The sequence below is a fragment of the Pelodiscus sinensis genome, chromosome 1 (genome assembly GCF_052426305.1).
Source record: "Pelodiscus sinensis isolate ZL-2025 chromosome 1, ASM5242630v1, whole genome shotgun sequence".
NCBI lineage: Eukaryota > Metazoa > Chordata > Testudines > Trionychidae > Pelodiscus > Pelodiscus sinensis.
This window is the reverse complement of record NC_143052.1, coordinates 153,391,973-153,415,321: the sequence shown is the minus strand read 5'-3', so window position 1 is coordinate 153,415,321 and position 23,349 is coordinate 153,391,973. Positions and strand designations below refer to the sequence as shown.

The 23,349-nt window shown below is 42.8% G+C and overlaps 2 protein-coding genes across 3 annotated transcripts in view; one reads left to right on the top strand and one right to left on the bottom strand.

The window, feature by feature from the left end:
* SLC35A5 (solute carrier family 35 member A5) overlaps positions 1–3,538 on the top strand; it is a 38,646-nt gene extending 35,108 nt beyond the window's left edge. The window contains exon 8 of the transcript XR_003090889.3: positions 2,450–3,538. The gene's annotated coding sequence lies outside the window, so the exon portion shown is untranslated. The remainder of the gene's footprint in view (positions 1–2,449) is intronic.
* Positions 1–22,722, bottom strand: part of CCDC80 (coiled-coil domain containing 80) — a 30,000-nt gene extending 7,278 nt beyond the window's left edge. The window contains exons 1-7 of one of the 2 annotated variants that reach the window (XM_006112220.5): positions 22,021–22,722; positions 19,376–21,279; positions 13,229–13,385; positions 8,401–8,537; positions 7,297–7,445; positions 3,537–3,640; positions 485–565 (exon numbers count right to left, since the gene is read on the bottom strand). In XM_006112220.5, the coding sequence (XP_006112282.3) occupies positions 485–565; positions 3,537–3,640; positions 7,297–7,445; positions 8,401–8,537; positions 13,229–13,385; positions 19,376–21,268 (2,521 nt within the window). In that variant the 5' untranslated portion in view covers positions 21,269–21,279; positions 22,021–22,722. The remainder of the gene's footprint in view (positions 1–484; positions 566–3,536; positions 3,641–7,296; positions 7,446–8,400; positions 8,538–13,228; positions 13,386–19,375; positions 21,280–22,020) is intronic. The other variant, XM_014577632.4, reaches the window with a different exon arrangement.
* Positions 22,723–23,349: the final 627 nt, after the last annotated feature.

Below are 23,349 nucleotides of genomic sequence, written 5' to 3'. Positions count from 1 at the left end.
GTGTACACCTTGCTTAATACAAGACTAATCTGAGTGGGCATTAAGGCATTGAAGTAAGCAAAGAGTAGATGATGAAAGGAGCTTGAATGAAGCCAAATGAAGGCCTGCACATGAGAAGCATCTGTGATTGTGCTTTATCTTGTATAGAGTTTAGGGGAGGGAGATAATAATGGAAAGGACATGCCTTTTTGGCAGGAGGTGTGGGGAGAAAAGTACATTTGACTCGTTCTATTTTGACTTCAGTGGGAGCTAAAGACATACTGCATCTTTCAGACTCAGGCCCATCTTTTTTTTCTTTTTTTATCCTGGCAGTGTCTTTTAAACAAGAATGTTATGCAAGTCAGAAAATGTGCTTTAATTGTAATTATATCTCTCCCTCTTAACACACTTTCAAGTGAAGGTGCCAGCCACACCTTAGAAACACACAGTTCTGTGTAACTGTCCTTTATTATCAGTAACTAAGTAATGGAAAATCATTTCTCACCATTGATCGGATATAATTCTAAGACCCCACCGATCTCTTCTCCAAGTCCTAGCAGCTTGAGGATGGTTATGTGGCGCAAACCTGTGAAGGAACAAGAGAGGCGTTGGGAGACACCAAGTCTTTCCACTCAGTCACAGACAGGCACACATTACTTTAGCTGTCCAGATCCATGCTTGTTTCTTGGTTGGTCTAGTCTCACAAGCCTTCTGTGCATGGGTCTGACATCGATTTCAATAGGAGTCTTGCACATGAGCTGAGGACTCAAGCAACCATTGTGATTGTCTAGTCAGACCTCCTGTGTAACGCAGGCAATAGAATTTCCCTGAAATAATTCTGTGGCATGGTGGGCTTAATCAGGGGTTAGAATTTGGGAATAAATTAATCTATACGGGCAGTGTGCAAGCAGAGAGACTGCAGCATCTAATGTGGTTCTGCTGTGTGGGAGGGCAACCACACACATGGGGGAATTGCAGAGGCCCACTCCATAGGCATAACTTCCTTCTTCTGCACAGTGGGGCTTGTGGGAGAGAAGTGGGGTGAGTGAGGTGCACTAAGAGGGGCACACAACAGGTGGATGCTACTGCATTATCAGTCATGAAGTGTCTCGGTGTGTGCATGGGTGGGCTCTTCAGAGGCTCGACGAAGGAGCCCTTATGCCAAGCCTAGACTCCTGTGTTCTTACAGTTGCATAAACTAGGGTGCAGAGCCCCTCCTGCACATCTCTGGTGAGGTAAACATAACAATGCCTCAGAACTTGTGTGTGGGGTTTGACTTAGGGAGTCTTTTATGGGATCCAAATGACATGTGAGTTGGTGATCAGTGTCAAGTCCTATACACAGTTCCACTTTCCAGGAATTGAAATACCATGAGGAGAGTACATCTGGTGTGGTTTTGGCTTGCACTCTGGCTCCCTCAGAAAATCCTGTAGTCCTTACTCAGTCAAAGCTGCCTTCAACTAAGATCTGCAGGATTTTGCTCTAAGGCATTTAACCCCCCATTTATACAAAGACAGTATAAATAAAACAAATATTAGAACCCTAGCACAAAGCCTCACAAGTCAGGGCTTTCATGGTAAGGCAGGTAAGTTGGGCAGATGGTATTTATTGCTGACATTTATCAATTCCTCATCTTTTCCCCAAATTAGGGAACATATGCTCTGCCCCTCGGGTTATAATGCATACGTTGTGAAGGGCAGTTGTGGAATCTCAAATGGAGAAGCTGTGGGGTCTGATAAACGATCTAGCACTGTTAAGAGTAGCATGATGGTCTCCTAATATTGGAAGGATGGCCAGAGACGACCACTGGATGCAAAGCAAAATTACATTAAGTGCATCAGGTCACAAGTCCAGTATTTCACCCCTTACCATGCTAGATCAGCCCATTTGTCCATCTGATCCCTTTTTATGTCTCTCTTGTGAAAATGGATCCCATCTTATAACCCTCTATCGGAGTAACCTGCTATGCAGTAACCATTACTCCATCTTAGACTAGTATCCTGCCTTTGCCAATGGAAGCTTCAGAGAAGAAAGAACCGCACCTTCTAATTATTCCTGACCAATTGTGCAGTCCTGCCTGTTGGGATGATAATTCCTTCCTGACCAAGGGAGAGTTGTGGAGGGATTCACAATGGTATTTTAGGTCCCTAATGTCCACTGAAATCATGAAGATTTAGGTACCTAAATATATTTCTGAATCCCACCTTTCATGCCTTGATACATGAGATTTTTGTTACTTTACTTTCCAAAAAATCTCAGGAGATCCAAAGAATAGTGAAAGCTTTTAGATGAAAGAAATGGAGAGAAGCCCACCAAACATATGAAAAAGTCAGAATGCTGAGAATAATGTGCTTATTCATGATATGTACAGTGGCAAACTATTTGTAGGTAACCTAACCTGTAACTCTCAAGTGGGAAATCACTGCAGGGATCAGATTAAAGCAGGCATTCATTTTTTTTTTCTTTTTAGACAGAGGATTGGAATGTTGTCTTTGAGAAAAGATCAGACACACACCGGAGACCCAGTCAGCGAAGCACCTGTTTGTATGCTAGGCCGAGTCCTGGAAGCTACTATTTTAGTGATCCACAGATGAGACCCTTGGAAATGCCCAGCTTGATTACGGATATTCAACTCTGGCATAAGGAAAAAAGAAGGCTCATGCCTTACTATCTTGCTGCAATTCCTTATGGATATCCCCAAGAAAGGAGAAAGAGTTAAATAAATAGTGGCTGCTGGCTGTATACAGATCTTCAGAAACTATGTGACAAAAATTTCATCTCGCACATTAATTTGGTATCAAGGGAAGAGAAAGCAGCTGAGGATGTTAATTGCTGTGAGACTGTGATTAAGAGAGTGACACTGTAAAAATGACATTGTGTAGGTCCCTGTTTTATTCAGGCACCACTGCTACTACGGCTACACAGAAGACTCCAGAGTGTTGCATAGAAAAGGATACATGCTAGAAGGCTGGGCAAGGGTGTACTTGCTCCATTTACATGGCTGTTAGGGTCAGGATTGGGAACAGGCAGAGTTGGATGAGCCCCAGCTAAGAGGCTGAAGTGCCTCCATGAACATGCTTTCCAGAGTTGGGATGAAGAAGAAAAGATGAACATAGCTCTTTTCATCCTTCCAGGCATCTCCATCCAGGCTGGGTTGATGATTGGTACCTATTGTGCTTATACCACTAATTTGCTGAGCTGTGACAAGAGAGACAAGCCCAGGGCTGTTACCTTGCTAAGCTCCTAAAATGCCCATCAGAGAATGTGTGTGTTTCTGTGTGTGTGTGTGGAGGGGTCTAATCCTTCCCTAACTGAAGTGAGGGACTTCAGAGGAGGTGTTGCCAGCCCCCAGATATGCTCGGGTAGCAGCAGTTACTACAGTGCATGTCAGGGATTTGCCTTCTTCCATCCCTAGCTGGGTGGATTCGGTTAAGCTTTCAGTTGGACAGACCTCCTCACGTTGTCTGGGTTTAGATCAGCATGAAGGAATCCATCCACAAATAGCGCTCAGGAAGGATGTGGTCTGGGGAGCAAGAGCGCAATGCCATCTGACTCACCAAAATTACAGGCCTGTCCACTGAGAGCAGAAAGCTGCTGGGAATAGGCCCAGTCCTCATCGTTGGGAGCAGAGATCACCAGCAGCCGCCTCCTCCATCGGAACCTGGAAAGAGATGAGAACAGAGGAGTATTGTTCTCTGCTGGCTCAAACACCCTCTGCTTTGTTTTTAACTGAGGGGTGAATGTAGATATGGAATTTCACAGACTTCAAAATGCTTTACACAGCAGCGCACTGGACACTACTGTGACTTACATGATGCACAATGCAGCTTGCTCCTAAGGGAAACCACAGTGCATCATGGGAGATGAAGTCTGGCCTGGGTGCCTGGTCCACAGGAGAGAATGGAGCTTTGAAGCTTCCTAATGGCAACTCTGAGGCATGACAGCACTGTAAGTAGTTTTAGTTTCATGTCAGTTGGATATTAAGTGTTCCTATTCAGTTCCACAAAATCAACTGGCCTCACATGACACGGAATATTAACTTCTTTTTTTTCCTGATGGGAAAATTGAACAAATTCAGCAAATTCAAAACTTTCTTCAGGAAAATTTTGGGTTTTTTTGCAGAAATTGCATTTTTTTTGTTTAAACATCAATTTGAAGGAAAATTCATCCATATCTAATGGGGAAGCATTTTTAAAAAGCATATGAGTGTTAAGTTCTGAATATGACCCCATCACTGTGTCTAGAAGGGTGATAGAACTATAGAAAACAGGCTTCACTCAGCTTTCATTATTGTTCCACAGTTCTTTGAGGGAATGTCTACATTGCAGCTGGAGATAGGTTTGGTAGCTAGGGCAGTGTTTCTCAACCTTTTTTTTTTTTTTTTTCATAAAGAACCACTTTTTTTTTTGTAAAGAGGAAGTACCCCCAGTGCCTACAGTTTTCAGACACACCATTTTTTCTCCCATTGCAATACATTTGTTTGAACAACTTAATCGTAGCTGGGCGGGCAATGAAATTTTTGGATGTAAAAAGTACAAAAATAATAAAGCGCTGTAAAACTTAAAACAAAATTCATTTTTCTCCAAATTTCAGTTGTGTTGACGTACCCCCAAGACTTCTCTTGAGTACCCCTAAGGGTACTTGTACCACTGGTTGAGAAACACTGAACGAGGATACTAAAAATAGCAGTGCCACTGGCAGCAGCATGGGCTAGTCACCCTGACTAATTAATCCCTGTATGAAACTCTGGGTACATACTCGGGTAGCTAGCTATGTGGCTGTTTTTAATGCACTAGCTTGGGCAAAACTAGTGTGTGTACGTCTACCCAAGTTGGAAATTCCACCGTCAGCTGCAAAACAGATGTAGCCTTTGAGAGCTTAGAGAGCCAGAAATGTGCTTCAATAGTGATACTCCATCTGTGGCTTTCAGCTGCAAGTGGCTCTTTAATATGTACAGGCACACCAGTGTGGAGGAGGGGGGGACAATTGCCTCAGGGCCCGGGGATTCAAAGGGTCCGGGGCTCCTGGCTGCTGCTACTGCAGCGACAGTGGCGGCTGGCATCTCGGGACCTTTAAATCACTGCCAGAGCACCACACAGCATACTCCATGTGGGTCTGAGGGCTGGGGTTGGCATGGTGCACTCAGGGCAGCGTTAAGGACTGGCTGCCCCAGCCATGCTCCTTCTGTCCTCACTCCTTCCAGGGGGGCCCTGCACATTCCCCACCTGGCTGTCAGAGCCCCTGAATTTGTCTCCTGCACATGATATAAAACACTGTGATTTAATTATTAAATAGTCTATGCTATTAACCAGTCAGAATGCTTTTACTATGCTTAACAGTTCACTTAATAAATTAGTGCAAGCTGATACACTTATTTGTTGTGAGAATAATCTAGAAAAAGCTAAATATTTCCCTGTCATTGGCAGGACTGTGGCTCTTTTGGGTAATGGTGATTACTAATTTCACTCCTGAATCACTGAGGTCTGCGTATTGCTGTGCTATAGCAAGCAGGGTGAGAAGGGAAGGGACAAGGATTGAGAAACAGGGGACAGGCAAAGCAGCTTAAAATAAAGCCAAGCTCTCCCTTCCTCCCTCTTCCAATTTAGATTTGACTCTAGAACCAAATTCAAGCCATATGTTTGTGAAGATTCCCACATGTTTGGTCCATTTTTCCTTCATTTTTTTGTATTCGAATTAGAAATGGAACCTGAGCTGCAAAGTTTGTATCCAGACCTGAGTTGCCTCAGAGTTCAGAGAGAGTTCAGATCTAGGGCTTTGGTCTATCTTATTTACAGCTGGGGTTCCCCATAAATTTCATAGTGCAGCCCACATCCTAACAGAGGGGTAAGTCATTTGGCTTCCGTTTTTTTATATATACCCTGGGGATAATAGCACTGGTCTATCTCAGAGGAGTGTTGTGACAGTAAATGTGATAAAGACTGTGATGCTCCGATAGTAGGGTAATGGAAGCCATATAAGTACCCAAGAGAGAAAAGCATTCCCAGTTCTATCCAGGTTTGGAAGGGTATGTCTACACTTGCACCCTCGTTCAAATTAGGGATTTAAATGCAGGCATTCGAAATTGCTAATGAAGCGGGGATTTAAATATCCTGCGCTTCATTAGCATGATCTCACCGGCGCGCTAGTTTGAATCACAACTGATTCGAACCAGGAAGTGCACGCTGGGACGTGTTAATTTGAACCAAAGTAACAGGCTTGTTTCAAAGATGTGGAATAGCTATTTTGAGATACTGGAAGTATTCTGAAATAGTTGCAATGTAGCCATGCCCTATGAGAGCCAAGCAGGAGGGAAGTGGGGGAGTTAGAAGATGTGGTGGATCTGGTAAAGATGCTTTCTCTGAGCAAGTGGCTGTTGGAAATTATCATGCTGAAGAACCAATGGCTTATGCATTCATCTCTCCCTGCTATCTATGCCCCCTTGGAGTCATAATACTCGCTGTCATCTCAGTTATTTCCATAGCAATCAGGCATAATAGCACAAACTGAGTATTTTGATGGCAGGTGAGGAATATGCAACAGCAGAAGGTGAAATCCTGAACCACAAGAGATCTTATTTTTGTGCAGATCACCCAGTAACAGAGATGGTCCAGAACGGCAATGTTTTACTTCAGATCTGAATTTCTCTCAAGTCCAGGCTGGTTTTGCATCTAGGGATTTTGCTTTATGGGGGGAAGAGTAATACAGAATATTGCAGACCACCTGAACAAAGCTGTCTCTTAGCAGGTTTTCTCAGATGTTTTCCAAGAGGCATTAGCAACTCTTAAATCCTGGCTGGTGACCAACATTGGGAAAAGGCAAACAGCATTATCTCAAACACGATAAGAAGGAAGTTAGGGAAAATGGAGTGAGTGATTTGAACTGCACAGAAGGAGCTGCAGCTGAAATAACAGGATTATGGCATGGGGCATCCAAGGACTGGCATACAGAAACTTTGCAACACTCTTTTAAAGCTTAACAGGTTCAAAGCATCGCACAAACTATTAGCTAATTAATCCTTTCATCCCTGTAAGGCAGATTAACCTTATCTGTGGAAACCGACACACAGAAAAGTAGTGTCTTGGCCAAGATTGTGCAATGAGCCTGTGGAAACAGAACCCAGGAGATCTGATTTCCAGGGCTCTACTCTCCCCAAGAGCATGCTGCAGCAGGGTCAACTGTGGTTAAATCTCTTTACTTTGCTGGAAATGACAGATACTGCCAAATCTAGTTTTTTAAAAAAACTCATCCTTAAAAATAAAGTATTCTAGATATTTTAAATATGATTACATTATCAGAAGCCAGTGCTGAAAATAATACCTGGATAAGAAGTTTTCCAGGGACTGTTTCTTGTCATCTTTGCAGACAATGCCGTCCCTCTTCTGTTTTTCCATATCTTTGATTCGTGACTGGAAGGTGTCAATCAAATCAAATATAGACTTCATTGCAATGGGCACTTCATAATATTGCTATAAAATAAAAGGTAAAGAATGGGTCAAATGATAAGTAAAGGCCTTATGCACAAAACAACATGTCACTGCATCTACGTCTAGATTGCAGTGCTTTTCTGGGATACCGGAAGTGTCCCGGAAAAGCAATGTTGCATCCAAGGAACGCATCCACTTTTTCAGAAAAAAAATCTAAAAAGTGGACACGTTCTTTTGCCGTCCCTGTAAACCTTGTTTTACGAGGAAGAAGGGATGTGTCGAAAGAGCTCTTTTATCCAAAATTTGGTGCCATGCAGACGTGTCAAATTTCAGAAAAGCCTCTTTTGACAGTAAAGCGGAAAAAGATATGCAATTTGTGTACCTCAAATTGCATTTCTTTTTCCGACTTACCTCTGCAGTGTAGACCTAGACTGCCAGAAGAGACAGTGGGTAGAAACATCTCTGATTTTGCAGTCTGTAAAGAACTGGATTATTCCCAGGAGGCCTGCTTTAAATGTCTGCTATGTAGGACAAACTTATGTATTGAGATATTGCACACAACTCACTAGAATTGGGTTGTATCTTACAGTATAATGCTATGTCCTAGAATGTCATTATGATGCAGCAGCATCATATTATACCGCTACTTCACATGGCACACCAGGATGCATTTCAGGATATCCCATGCTGCATTCATCTCCTCTGATGGAGGTAGTTCTATGCTTGTCGTGAGTTGTCAGACCACCATCTTCTCTCCCCCCAGCACACATCCAGACTGCCCATTGGAGATCCTCCATTTTAAAAAGATGGACTGTGCTCTCCCCCTTTTCTGTTTGCCATCAATCACCCTTGCTATCCACCTCCCAGCTAATGAAACTCTTCTGATAGTTCAGGTAAAGGCAAAGCCCTAAACCAGCCTCTCCAGTGTATGTCTCATCACTACACAGCATATTTCTGCTTTCCAATGTCTTTATGTTAAAAGAGCTCAATTCCCCACCTTGACCCTCATGTCGATATCCGTCAGCACCATGAAGAAGTCATTGTAGGTCATCCCATATTCTTTCCTCAGCTCATTGATGAGTTGCTGGTCCACAAGATCCTCATCCTCTACTACCTTCATGGGTTTCTCATTATCTTAAAAGCAAATAAAGTGCTGATAAATATGGAATCACAGAGCAAAATGTCATCAGTTTCACCACCTTAGTCACACAAAAGGGGACGAAACACCTTCCCCCTCCCTCTTGCTAGTCAAAAGGGAAGTGATTTTTGGCTGCCCAGTGTGAAGTAACTTAGGGTGCATCTGCTCTGCACCGTTATTTTGAGATAACTAGCGATATTTTGAAATAACAATGTGAGCGTCTACACAGCCATTCCATTATTTTGAAATAATTTTGAAATAAAGGACAGCTTATTCCGAAATCTGTAAACATCATTCTACGAGGAATAACGCCTATTCTGAAATAGCTATTTTGAAATAAGGCATTTGTAGATGCTCCACTGCTGCTATTTCAAAATAGCCCGTCACCAGGGCCATTCTAAATTATTCCTCCCCCGTGCCTCCTGGGGCAGTAACTCAAGATAACACGTCTACATTAGGGAAGCCTGCCTCGGACTAATTTTGCATCTTCCCTGCAGTGTAGATGTGCTATTTCAAAATAAACATGAAGTATAGATATACCATTAAAGGGGCCTGATTTTCAGTCCCCGCTTTCTGAAAATTGGGTCCCTTAATGATATCATGAGCTAGGCATCTAAAATTGAGGTAGTTATGAATATCTAGGTATCATGTAATGTAATTTATCCTAAAGGAACTCCAAAGCTCTTCAGAAATATTAGGAAAATGCAGCCCACAGCCACATTCTATAAAGAACAAAATATCCAAATAAAACAACACATGGAATTTAAACTTGTGAAATACAGTGAACACAGCTGGATTTTGGCCAGGATTCCTGAGTTAACACCTCCATTCCTGCAAAAGTTGATATGGGATCTTTAATGACCACAAGTGCTTGCTGCTTTGTTTCATCCAAAGGGCAGCCCTTCATTGTCATACTGAGATATTGATTTACTACTCAGTGCTACTTACTGATCCTACACTACTTCCCCATGCCAGCACTCAACATGTGAAAGAGAAACGTCTGCATGTTAAGCCTGATTATGTAAATATACTCAACTCTACTCTGATCATGGAAGACTTTAAAAAAGGCTTGTTAAAACATGGGGATGGTATTTTCAGTTGGGGGGAAGGCCTCCTTAGTTATCCAGATGCAACCCACTCCCCAAAACTAAAACTAACCTAACTAAAATTTCAAATATCTGAAAATATTTTAACAAGTGAAAACATTATTTTTGTGTTCCTATATATGAATAACCGAAATGACTAAACTGCTCCTGCAGTGAGAGAGAGACTCTCTCACACTCCTTTCTAAGGTGGGAACAACCATAAGAAATATCATCCCATTTATCAAGGTACAACCAGTAATAGAACATTTGAAATACCAATGTCATCATCTCAGTCTGAGCTACAGTTGTACCGCAGCAACGATCGAAAACACGCCACTACACAATAGCATTCCTGCAGTGTTTTGTATAGTTTTTGTTTGTTTCAATAAAGGAAAACACAATCACACTTGGAGCATCTGTGAAACGAGATTAACTCTGGCTCAGCTGTCATCTTTGATATAGTTATTACCACAACAGACCCCCCAAAAGAAAATCCAAAGTGTTGGTAAAATCAAAAAGAGATATTAAAAGGTACATGCAGAAGAGAGAAAGATCATACTGTACTCTACTTCCTTTTATTACAGTTCCCTAAGAATGCAGGGGGGAATACAAATAATAAGATTGATTTTGGTGCTTCAAGATTTAATCTAATTAGCATCTAGAAATAGATAAATGAAAATGACATGAAAGGAAACATGGGCCACAGTAAACTGTGAAAGAGTACAAAATTAACTATGCTATGCTCTTCTATAGCACCTGCCATCTGAGGATCTCAAAGCACTATTGCCACATAGAGGATGCAGGTTTTTTTCAAAGTAGCATCCTCCACACAGCATGACCTTGAACGCACTGTGCGTCCAAAGTCATGGTCTACGCAGGATACCATTTTTGTAGAGCAAAACAGCATACTCTGCACAGCATGACCTTATATGCCCCATGGGTCTGAGGCCAGGCTAGTAGAGGTGTTTCCACACTTGCAGGGGCGTTCTGGTAGTACCAGTTCAGGACTACACTCCTGGAAGTGTCATACTGGACGTCAATGAGACTATTCACCTATTTAAAGTTACATACAAGCTAAAGCACGTTGCTAAGTTGGGATCTAAGGACCTGGCCAAAACCCACTGAAGTCAGCAGAAAGACTCCTATTGAGTTCAGTAGGCTGTGCATCAGACCTGAACTTGTACACTTCGATTTTTTTCAAAGCTGCCTAAGGGAATTGGATACCCAACTCTCATTTGGAGTTTTGAAGATGCCCCTCTTAAAGAAGGCAGCACAGGGTGTGGGTAGCTGGTTTAGCTGCTTAGTGGAATACGTATTGGCTGAACAAGGTCTCTAGAAGAACCCTAGGTTCACTCATGCATGGTGCAAAGCGCCATGAGCTGAAAAAATTTACACTAGCCCACAGAAAGCAGCCAGACTGGTTGTATGTTGCTTTAAGGGTAAAGAGAAGGCTTTTGCTTCAGTCCATCTAACACAGGCATGTCCAAAGTCCGGCCCGCGGGCCAATTGCGGCCCGTGGTCCGGTTTAATACGGCCCCACAGGTAATTTGGCAATATCTATCTTTTATGGCCCCCAACGAATCCATATGTATTGAGATGAATACATTGTAAAATCTCAGTTAATGTCCGTTGGTCTAAATCAGTTATAAATATATTTGGACACAACATGTATACTTGGTGTTATGTTCCTGTTCATATCTTTTGAACTTAAAAGTTGACAGACAACCTTTATTACCAATAATATGTAATGTACTTTACAATGTTCCTGACATGTGTGTCAGCTTCCTGGATTTTTTTTTCATCTGGCCTTCAGATAGGAAAGGCAGAGTGATTTAACACCTGTTTAGATTTGTCATCCATGTGACGAAATGAAAAGTATGCCGTTTGCAATAAACTTTGCATAAGATAGTTAATTTGCATTTAATTTTAATGGTTCAAAGAATGTGAGGCAAAATGGTCGGCCCTCACGCATGTTCACTTCATCAAATCTGGCCCTCTTTGAAAAAAGTTTGGACACCCCTGATCTAACAGAATGAAAAGGCTTCAAATATCCAAAAAATATCCACATAAGAAGTAAGCTAAAGCTGCACTCAGTACCAGATTCAAACTTCCTTCCCCAAATGATGGTTGGAGTCCATTACTAAGCAAAACATGACCATGCCCAAGAACACTCATGTTCACCCAGCCCAGATCTACACTAGGGCTTTATTTCTAAATGATCCCACCATGGGTCAAATTTATAAGTGAAGCGTCCACACTACCAAGCCCATTATTTTAAAATAAGGGGATGCTTATTTCAAAATTTGTACTCCTGCTTTTCTCAGGAAATAACATTAATTTAAAAATAGTTATTTCAAACTAATGTTAGTGTGGACACTCCAGTGCTGCTATTTTGAAATAACTACTCCCCAGAGCTTCCTGGGGCTCTAAGTTGAGGTGGTGAGTCCACATTAACAGAAGTTGCCTTCAGACTAATTTCGAGGCGTCCTGGTAGTGGGGACACGCTATTTCGATTTTGTAAAATCAGGAGTTAAGTCAAATTTAGTTATTTCAAAACAGTTTCCTAGTGTAGACGTGTCCTCAGAGAATGGAGGAAACTCTTGACACAATAACTGTCTAGTAAGATTTCTTGTCTGTCCTGGTTAGCCCCTATGTTTGAGGAAAGCCTTTCATATGGTTTTTTGGAAGAGTGCTTCCAAATCTGCTCCAATCTACCAAACAAAGAAGTGCAAAGGGAGGAGAAAAATCAGCAACAGGAAGGGAACTATGTGGAAATTCAGAGTGGGTGTTGGATTGGTCTGAGTTTTGAGTAGCTTTTTATTTAATTAAAACTTATTTCCCCCTTCCTTGTGAATTGATTCATGTATGTTACACTGAACAATTATTGTGGCAGTTCTTAAATCCTACTATGCAGTATAGTCTGTAAAGTGAATCCGGTGATATCACAGAAATTTAACCATTCTGGGCATGTCTACACTGCAGGGCAGAAGTCGAGTTAAGATACACAACTTCAGCCATGTCAATTGCGTAGTTTAAGTTGAAATAGCTTAATTCGGCTCTTGGCGCTGTCTACACAGCAGGAAGTCAAAGGAAGAATACTCTTCCTCCCGCTTCCCTTATTCTTCATGAAACGAGTGTTACAGAAGTCAGTGTAAGAAGTCCTCCATCTGAACATTATTTTGAAATAATGGCTTGCTGTGTTGACAAGCACTATGTTCTTTAAAAATAACGTCAGTTATTCCGAAATAATGCTGCTCTATAGAAGTACCCTCAGTTTCCCAAAGAGATGGATACATGACATGTTGACAGACCTGAACAAAATGACCTTCCTGCTGTTCTCCCTCCCCCACTCCCATCTCCTGCTTTCTATTCTTTCACTGGCATTAAAAACTACCATACATTTCACCTTACTGCTTTGGAAACTAAACACAGTAAATGCCAGACACAGCTATGTAAATACAAAGTGCAGGAAGTTACCACAACAAAGGATCTCTCTCTAAGACTTTAACCCAGTTGGATTTCTCTCTTCCTTCTCTAATGTTTGGTCCTCCTTAAAAAAAGAGAGGCGAGAAATAAATATGTAAAAAAAAACCCCAACGAACCTAGCTGAAAGTGGTCAATCTTCATGCTGCTGTTGTTCACGGTGCCAAAAATTGTGATGACTGAGACTTTCCTTGTGGCCATCTTGCAGAAACTCTCCAGGTATTCATCTCGCTGTTGCACATACATGGTGTTATCAGCCTTGGGCGTCGTGATCAGCTAGGGAATGGAAGAAACAAAAAGTTTGATTAGTTTCAAAACAAAGCCACTGCAAGCCTCTGTCAGAGAAGCAGCTCTCTAAAGAAGAACAGCGTTTTTTAATGCCGCTTGCCCACTGGGGTTTCTTTTGCACACCTTAGCCAGTGGCACAGGAACTTACATTTATTTATGTAGAACTAGAAAGTGTCTTTAGGCCCAGACCTGAGCAAAAAGCTAGAGGAATAACCGCAGGAGGCATGGGATTCAGAGAGATCCCTCCAACACGCAGTCACTCTGGTGCTCCCCTGTTGTGCTGGGAGGAGAGGCGTAAGTTGCTGTAAACTGTACTGGAAACAACATACTCCCTTCTTAGATCTTCACCCTTCTGAGTCCCGTCAGTTCTCCAGCCCAACCTGTCATGGCCATGCCACACTCACATCCACTTGTTTGCAGAGAGGTGGGGGAAATGGCTACATAGCCCCAGATCATCAAGTTACCGAGGTTTCAGTGGGAGTAATGGGCCTAAATTTCAGTGGGAGTAACAGGCCTAAATACGTTTTTAGAGTCATTTTCAGCCATAGCCCCTTCTTTCTCCCCTAGTCCCATGATCCAGGCATTTGTGATGGTTATAGTCAGCTGCATAGTTATATTAGATCTGGGCACCATCTACCCCACATTTAGCCAAAAACATTTGGAAAGCCTCACTTGTAGGCCTTATTTAATGTGTTGAGGGAGAAGAAGGATCGGAAAGTGGTGTGGCAGGAAGAAATGATTACAGCAGTAATAAAAAAAGTCTTTTAAGTTTACACCAACATGTGTTTTCCAAAGACATACAGCCCCTTCTGAGTGTGTGTGTGTGTGGGAGGGGAGGGGGGAATGATATAACATCTGTTTAACTACACACTGCAATACCACATAACAATTTAGGAGAGGAAGTCAAGGAGAATCCTGCATCCACTTGAAACAGAAGGGTTCTGACTAGAGCAAGGCTCTGTCCAAAATCCCTAGATCCCAACTTTGCTGGGTTGCCAGGTGTCCGGTAAAAAAACCAGAAAATACCAGACATGTAAAACATCCAGTATTGTCTGTTTTTCTTGGATGGATGGCCGCTCGAGACATTCTTCCCCTGCCACGTCTGGTGGGGATGGGGGTGAGGGGAGTGTGGGGATTTAGGATTTAAAGGCGCAGTGACTTTTTTTTTTGCTCAAAAACTTTGGTCCCCCATTTTTTGTTTGTTTGTTTGTTTTTTGCTCAACCAATTTTTTCCCCACCATGCTGGGTATTTTTGGTGAAACTATCTGGCAACCCTACCCATTGGGGAAGCCAAATTTTGTGTCTTAGGCTTGTCATAAGATATAATAGTCCTTTAAAGGCAAAGTTATGATTTAACTTACATCATGCATAATCATTCTGCTAGTGTTTTCTTACCCTTTTGTAAGGCTTTCTGGGATACTTTTTATGAAACATACCTTATAAATAGAGTTTATAACTACATTCAATTATAAGTCTAAGTGATAGGTTATATAAAGCCTGAGTCTCATTTATACAGAGGCCCCATTACATCACCCTGGTGATGGAAAAAGCACATTAGTGTAAATGAGAATCAGGCCCATAGAGATTATATGTATAGAAGACAACTTGATTTCACATCTATAACATGAATCATATTACTGTACTTTAAAGTTGCAGTGAAATGTTTAAAAAGAAAAAGGTATTTTAAACACTGCTTGAGAACTCAGATAAATACCAGAAAATGAGCTGGGTTCTGCTCCTAGTTTCTTAACCAGTGTGTGGGTATGAATGTAAGGATGTTAAGAAGCAGGTAACTGAGTAATTATGTAGTCGATACAATTTGTATCAACAGCACAATTAGTCGATAAGGGGTCCCACTGTGGCTCTGCAGTTTAAATGTAGTAGGAGCCAGGTGCACAGGCAGCCCGGTTCCTACTAAATTTAAAGTACAGAGCCACAGCGGGGGTAGGTCCCAGACCCAGTGCGAGCTGGGATTTAACAGTCCCGTCTCCAGCCAGGTTCTGGACTGCTGCGCCTCTGCCAAACCTGCACCTACACTCCTGCACTGTGGAGATGGTTGTGGGGGGAACTAGCTTTTAAGCTGGCTCCCCCCAGCACCAGCTCCTGCTTCCCCTCCCCATTGCTGCCTCTGATACAGAGGCAGGAAGTGGTGAGGGGGAGGAAGTGAGTAGTCAAGTAGTGACTCCACTACTTGATAAACTTAGGCTTATCGGGTAGTTGACTACGTGACTAGATGCTTACATCCCTATTATGAATGTGGAGTTTGGCCTAGTGGAATTGTATGGGTACAATGAGCAATGAATTTGTCTCAGTCTGGTAAATCTTGTAGGATAAAGTGAGGAGCATTTCAGAAGCAAAGCAAACCTCAAATCATAGCTTTAAAATAGCCTAGTATATGTTGCAAAACAAACAGGGATTTATTTATTGGTTTAATTTTAAGTTGCTTTAACTGCTATTCGCCTATGTCCTCTGAGGGTATGTCTACACTACCCCGCTAGTTCGAACTAGCGGGGTAATGTAGGCATACCGCACTTGCAAATGAAGCCTGGGATTTGAATTTCCCGGGCTTCATTTGCATAAGCGGGGAGCCGCCATTTTTAAAACCCCGCTGGTTCGAACCCCGTGCAGCGCGGCCACACGGGGCACAAACTAGGTAGTTCGAACTAGGCTTCCTAGTTCGAACTACCGTTACTCCTCATTTCACGAGGAGTAACGGTAGTTCGAACTAGGAAGCCTAGTTCGAACTACCTAGTTCGTGCCCCGTGTAGCCTCTCTGCACGGGGTTCGAACCAGCGGGGTTTTAAAAATGGCGGCTCCCCGCTTATGCAAATGAAGCCCGGGAAATTCAAATCCTGGGCTTCATTTGCAAGTGCGGTATGCCTACATTACCCTCCTAGTTCGAACTAGGAGGGTAGTGTAGACATACCCAGAGTGTGTGTGTGTGAATGAAATGCTACTTACAAACCCTCAGTCTCCACTTCATCACCACAGAATAACACACACAAAATAACAAGTCATCCTATGGCACCTTACAGACTAACAAAAATGTATAGTATCATGAGCTTTTGTGGGTATAACCTACTTCATCAGATGAGCTGGAGTGGAAATAACCACAGGACTACTTCTTTTTAAAGTTACAGACTAACACAGCTACCCCTCTGACACAAAAAATAAACTACCTGAAGCAAAACTTTCTGACCACAGATCTGAATCAGGGTGGGGTTTCAAAATCAACACTAAAAGTAGACAGAGATTTCACAGCAATGCCCTATATCTATAAAGAACTTAATCAAAGCCTTTGCTACACACTTCTGGCAGTTTGAAATTCAGATCAGAATCTGAATTTTGGGCCTATCTCTCTGTTTAACCATTTGTAGTACTTAACCCACCTCTGTGAACTGCCTGGTTGAACCATCACAAACAGTGATTTTTCTTTTTCTAAATTCACATTAGGAGTTGGGGGAGTGGTCCAAAAGGAACAGTGTAGTGGAGCAGTGGGAAACAGCACAGACAGAGCAGATACTAGAGAGGCCTGGGTTAGTTAATTTGGGAGGATGACCAAGGACTTAGGAGTGGAAGAGAACTATCCAACTGGGGCAATACACTGGAAGAATTGAACCCAAGAGGAAGGGACAACTGAACTGGACAGAAGAGTCCATTTGGGGAAAGGGGTGCAAAGAAAGGAGGTTTTTATTTTAAGGGGGTGAAATGACTGTGGATTCAGATTTCACTAACTTTTAATCTACCTTGTGCACATGCTACATACAGCACATGGCTCTGCCTTTGATTTATCTCCAGTACTGTCCATATGAATAACTATTGCATAATGAACCTAGCTTTCAGGAGGAGGAGACTATTGGTAGCACTAGACTATGACAAACTATAATGAAGCTTAGTAGTAATGTTTGCCTACAGTCTGTTCTCACCAACTACCACAGACTGGACAAATCATTTCTCCAGCTTAAAAGTTTCTGATATGTGGAGATGCAAATTCCAGACTGAGTGATGAGTCACCATGATCCTTCAGGGAGGAAAGCAGTGGCTGTCTGGTTTCTGTGATTTCTATTCTGTTCTCGTCACTTTTTGCTTTTTTTGGCCTGACGTGACACTAATTTTTGGAAGTCACAATGTTCAGAACTAGAGCCAGGTTTCAACGATCCTAAACTTCCAGTCAGCTCCATTCTGTGGTCTTGCTTTGGCCAATTGTTAAGACCAGAGTCATTTGCTAAATTCAGATTCCCCAGGTTCTGTTTTTTTTTCAAACACATGGCTTCCTTTCTGCTTCCAAAATTTTGGTACGGTTTAAATCTGTAATTTCTTTTTCTTTCTTTCTTTCTTTCTTTCTTTCTTTCTTTCTTTCTTTCTTTCTTTCTTTCTTTCTTTCTTTCTTTCTTTCTTTCTTTCTTTCTTTCTTTCTTTCCACTCACTCACTCACTCACTCACTCACTCACTCACTCACTCACTCACTCACTCACTCACTCATATAATTATTCCTGTTAGCCATGCAGTGGTAATACATGTAGGAGAGAGTTGGATGCTATGCTGAATTGTCAACTGAACTCCCATGGTAGATAGAAGAATCTTTATTGTAGGGGATGCTGTGAAGGGCAGGAAAAGCCTAGCTGGATTTTGGGAACCATGGTGCTATTGGTGACACTAGCTACTGGAAAGTTCTTGCCTACACTAAACTAACCTGTGAGACTGAAATGCTGTTTTTCAAAGATCTGCTTTTCAAAGTGAACCTTTAAAGTGAATGCGTCTGATCAAAGAAAACATTTGAAGTGAGGCTAAAACTGTTCCTTGTCTCAGGTGAAATGCTGTTAGATAAGCACTTGGAAAAACACACATTATTAGGAGCAGTAGCTGCAGGCTCTGCTCAGCTTCTAAGCTTGGGAACCTCACCAGAGGAGGCTGTTGTAATTAAACCAGCATAAGGTGGGCTTGTCAAAGAAACCTAAATGCCCAATTCCCATCAGGACTTAATGGCAGCTTTGAAAACCTGACTTTCAGCATGTATATGTGCAGGCAGGTGTGTGAATATATATACCCATAAGCAGTGCCCAACCCTTGAGGCTGTTTCCACAGTTTGGACACTGGCATTACTATGGAACAGATGTCAGCTGGCTGAGCATGCTGGGAAATAGAATGTAGAGGCTGGTGGCAATGCCAGCAAGCATCCTAATTAGAACCTTGCTGCTTCGTTTCATTAATCACCCCAGATACAGAGCCCTTCCCCTCCAGAACCCCCAGAGGACAAAACAATAATTGCTTTTCTTGTGGCCTTATGCCAAACGAATGGGAGGGTGCCAGTCTACAGACAACTGTCCACAATACACTCAGAGATGCCAGCGTGATTGGGGCCCTTTTTTGGTTATTGTAGCAGAAGGTGAAGGACTGAAAGGGCCAAGGATGACAAACTCCACTTTTGCCCCTAGAGCAGTGGTGGGCAATCTGTGCCCATTGGGGTTCTATATGTGGCCTGCCAGACATTTTGTTTACTGTTGCCCCCCCCGTGCAAGGTTGCCAGATTCTGCAGGCGTCTGTCCACGTAGGTTTTTTTTCCTACCGGTATTATTACAGCGACACACATGTGAAGTGAAGTGAGGTGCATGCTTATTGCACACAACATTGACTGTAAGAGCCATGTGCATCCCATCAAAGCGCTGCTATGTTCAATCAGTGCACTCCACAAATGCTAGGTGTGCAAGCACAGTTAGCAAAACTACTCTTTCCTGGGAGATCAAGTTGGTTACAACAATCTTGCAGCCCACTGAGATGGAGGGCCAGTCGTTCGCCCCCTTCTCTAGCATAGGTTGCCCATCATTGCCCTAGAGAGAGTCCTGTCAATGCAAGGTTCAGAACAGGCAGCGCATGGAGGGCAGTGATGCCAGCTTCCCCCCTGCAGGTCTCGATCTCAGAAGGAGGGAGACTAAGTTTAATGGGTGAGGTGATAAAATGCTCAGGGACATGCTACTTACAATGAGTCGCCGTTTGCCTTCAAAAAAATCCAGGAGGCTTGTCACTGATTTCCTGGAGGGCTGAATGAAAGTCTTTGTGTTGGGCTTCAGGTAGCCCTCGTTCTCAGTCCTGCTCCCCTTTTTGTTTTTCTTGCTGCGATCTTTGTCCTGCTTGTTCTTTTTCTCAGCTTTGTTCTTCTTGGCCTGCTTCTCACTCTTCTGCAGCTTGTCGGGTCTCTCCTTCTTCTTCTTCTTCTCAGGTTTATCTGGCCGGTCATGCTTTTTTGGCTCTTTTCCCTTCTTTGGTGGGATATTCCCTGCTGCAATCTCTTGCTCCAAGTGGGGAACAGCAGGCCTGCTTGGTTCATATTTGTCCTCATATTCATTGCTCAGAATCTTTTCCTGGACTCTTTTTTTAGGTGGCTTGGCTTTGGCGGGTTTGTGCTGACCTGGCATGACACTGGGATCCCGGTGGATAAAGTCCTTCCGGTCTGTACGGTTGTCTTTAAATCTACCAGTGTTGGCCCTTGTGTAGTGCTCGGAGGCAGCGGTGGGAGCTTCTGTGTAGCTATCATAGCTAGCAACTTTGCCAGGTCTTCGGGTGGCTACTGGGTGTCTCTCTGGGTGGCCAGACTGCCTGTCTCTGCGGTTCTCATTCCACACCGGGGAGTAAAAATCCTCAGTGTCTGTGCCCCGTGGGGCAGTTGCCTCAGGCACTGTGGGCAGCCTATGAGAGTCGGACGTGGTGTGTGACTTTGTGGTCCAAGTTTTCAGAGTGGTTGGAAGGGATGTGGCTGTGGTCATAGGTCTGTTCAGCGTTGTCACTGTACGGGTGGCTGCCTGGGTAGTGGTGGTTGGAGGAGGGAGGGTGCTGGCACGCGTTGTAGGGGGAGGAGGAGCCACTGTGGTTGTGATTAGTTTCCTCACTGTTTTGCTCCTTGTTGGTTGAACATTGCTTCTCCTTGGCTCTTCCTTTTTTACTGACAACTGAACATGTCCACCACTCGATGTAGGTCTGGTGCCGCCTCCATTGTTAATTTCCTCCACTACTTGACCCTCCACCCCGGCAGCTTTACATTTCTGAATGAAGCCCTTCTGCCTCATCTTCTCCATTTTCCTGATGGGGCTCTGGTCAATAACTTCGTACATGGCTTCTAGCCTTACCGGGTAAGGGTACCTTTCCTCCACCTGTAGGGTTTTTTTTAGCAGCACCATGCCAAATTTCCCTTTCTCCAGTTTCAGAAAGCTCATGAGTTTAGGGATGAGGCTGGGATCTAAAGGTTGCTCCAGGATTTTCCCTTCACTGGTTATCCTCCTGACTTTCCCTCCTTCTTCCCCTTCCTCATGGAACAACACCATCTGCTGGATGTGCCTCTCGGCCAGTTCACAGTAGACGTCGCTCTTAAGCAGGCTCATCATGAGCCGGTAGTAGCCTTCAGAGGCATGAGGAGCAGAGATAACCCAGACTCTGTTCTTACCGGCAAAGCTAGCCAGGACATTAGGAGAACTGGATCCTGAAGGGAAACGTATCATTCGTGACCGAGACGCAGCAGACTTCTCCTCATCCTTGATCATCTCAGGGTGAGACTGTTTAGCCGCAGAGGTGGGTCTCTGTATCTGCCTCACTCTAGCTTTAATCTTCCTAGCCTGGGCAGGTGTTTCATCTCGCAGCAGGTCAGGCCGTACATTTTTTGATGTTGGAGTATCCCTCTTGGCAACAGGACGTTGGAAATTCCCCTGAGATGCCTCCGACCTTCTCAGGAAGGAGAGCGATCTGTTGCTAGCCCTGTGAGAGAAAGGCACGTTACTAATTCCGTGGCTCCCTCTGTCTGCTAGCCTCACGGTCTTCTCAGAGTCGCACGCTAGCCACGTTGCCCACAGCATGGCTAAACTCAGAATTGGTGTCCAGTTCATTGTGCGATCCACTTCAAAAGAAATGAGGAGAAAAAGTTAAATGTTAAGAGTAGTCTTTTAGATATAGATATAGAGAGCTAGATTGTGCACTTGAGGGTACATCTACACTGCACACTTATTTCGAAATAAGCTATTCCAGAAGCAATACCCTGAAATAGCTTATTTCTGAATAAAAAGTTTACATTACAAGGAAGCCTCTAAATTAGTCTGAGGCAGGCTTCCCTAATGAGGATTTAGAGCCCCAGGAGGCACTGGAGAGGAGCTATTTTGAATAGCAGCAGAGAAGCGTACACACTACAGCTATTCTGAAATAGCTCTTTTGGAATAGGCATTATTCCTCATGGAATGAGGTTTACAGAAGTCAGAATAAGCCATCTGTTATTTCAAATTTATTTCAAAATAACAAAATTGCTGTGTAGACATTCGCATTATTATTTCAGAATAACGGCCGTTATTCTGAAATAATAATGCTGTGTAGACACACCCTTGCAAGTGACCAGAGAACAACAAATAGACTGGCTAGCTATATAAAGAAGTCCTGTAATGATATTTCTATAAAAACTTTAGAGGCTATGTCTAGAAAAACATGCAGTAGATTAATTTAGGCAAAAGATGAGATCATCTATAACATGAATCTATCTAGTTGTTCAAATACGTAAAAAAAATACAGTAGTTATGTTCGCAGCACACACACACACAGAGTGATTCACAGAGATGGTAAGTCAAGAGTTTGTTTTTAACTTAAAACTTACCCTCTCAGGAAAGTTTCCCGTCAAGATATGTGTATCCAGCCCTTTCTTTAGAGGAAGAGCAATGCCATGCATGGAGTTTTGCTGCAGCTCACTGACTTTTATGTAACAAAACAGACTCCGGACAATGTTGATTCACTGTGGAGCTTTTACTTTTTTGTCTTTCTTCACCTTTGTGACAAAGTGGGATGAGGCAAAAGTAAATTTCCCTGTGATCTTTGCTGCTCCATTTACCTGCAGGTCTGTTTTGTTTCTCTATCAGTCACAGACACAGAGAGGCACATTTCATCTAATAAAAATGAACTCACAGTTGTTTCTGAATCTCTTTCAAAGCTCCATGCTCCTTCTAATCACGCCTTTCCTCCCCACTCTCTAGTTTAGCTCCTTTGTTTCCAAAGAGAAAAAGCTCTGGGATTAATATATTTTCCAGGCTGAGGCAAAACACAGGAATGCAATGTTGAGAAAAGAAGCCTCCTGGAGCCTTCTGTTCCTCTCCCCACTTTTCACCCCAATCTTTTCTTTTTCTTCTTCTTCCTTTTCGCTGGATGTGATCCCAGAAATGTCAGGATAACCTCAGCACTGTTCTAAACCAAACTCAAACAGCAGCAGCCACTGGAAATCAGGGAAACTTCACTAAGAATTTAAAAGATCAGCAGAACACTGCCTCTTTCCCACTTCAACTCACTGAGGGAGGGTGGAGGAAATTTCTTAGGGGGTTGAAACGTTTCACATCATCATCATAAATCACTTTAGTAAAGGATGACTGCAACCTTAACTCTTTAAGCTCCTCAGGCTCTCAAACTGGCTTGACCTTCCCCCCAGCCCTCCCTTTCTTGTCTTCCTTTCTTATTCCACTAAACTGATACCATCCAGTTAAAAATCACATGCTTCAGAAACTCATTTCCTTACCTGTGTTAATAATAGTATGGCACATAATTAAAAGTGGAGAGAAGTTTTTTTAAAATCTGATTTCCTCCCAATTTTTGTTTGTCCACTTTCTATATTTCAATCTGGGAAATAAAAAGAGACCAGTAAATTTCACCTTAGTTTCTAGTAAATTTCTCTTTCACATTCTCGTACACAACTGCTCTAGTCTTTAATTTGCAAACAATCAAAGGGTCAGTCATTTTTTAAAAGCTGGATCAAAACATTTAAATACGTATTTATATTGATGTTTGATTCATGTAAATGTGCATTATGCATGTCAAAAGCAAAAGATGCAAACTTACAGAGAAAGGTGTGTAAAGACAGGGAGAGATACCCAGCGGCTGTGTCTACATTGGCACCCCTTTCCTGAAAAGGGATGCTAATGAGACCAGTCGGAATTGCAAA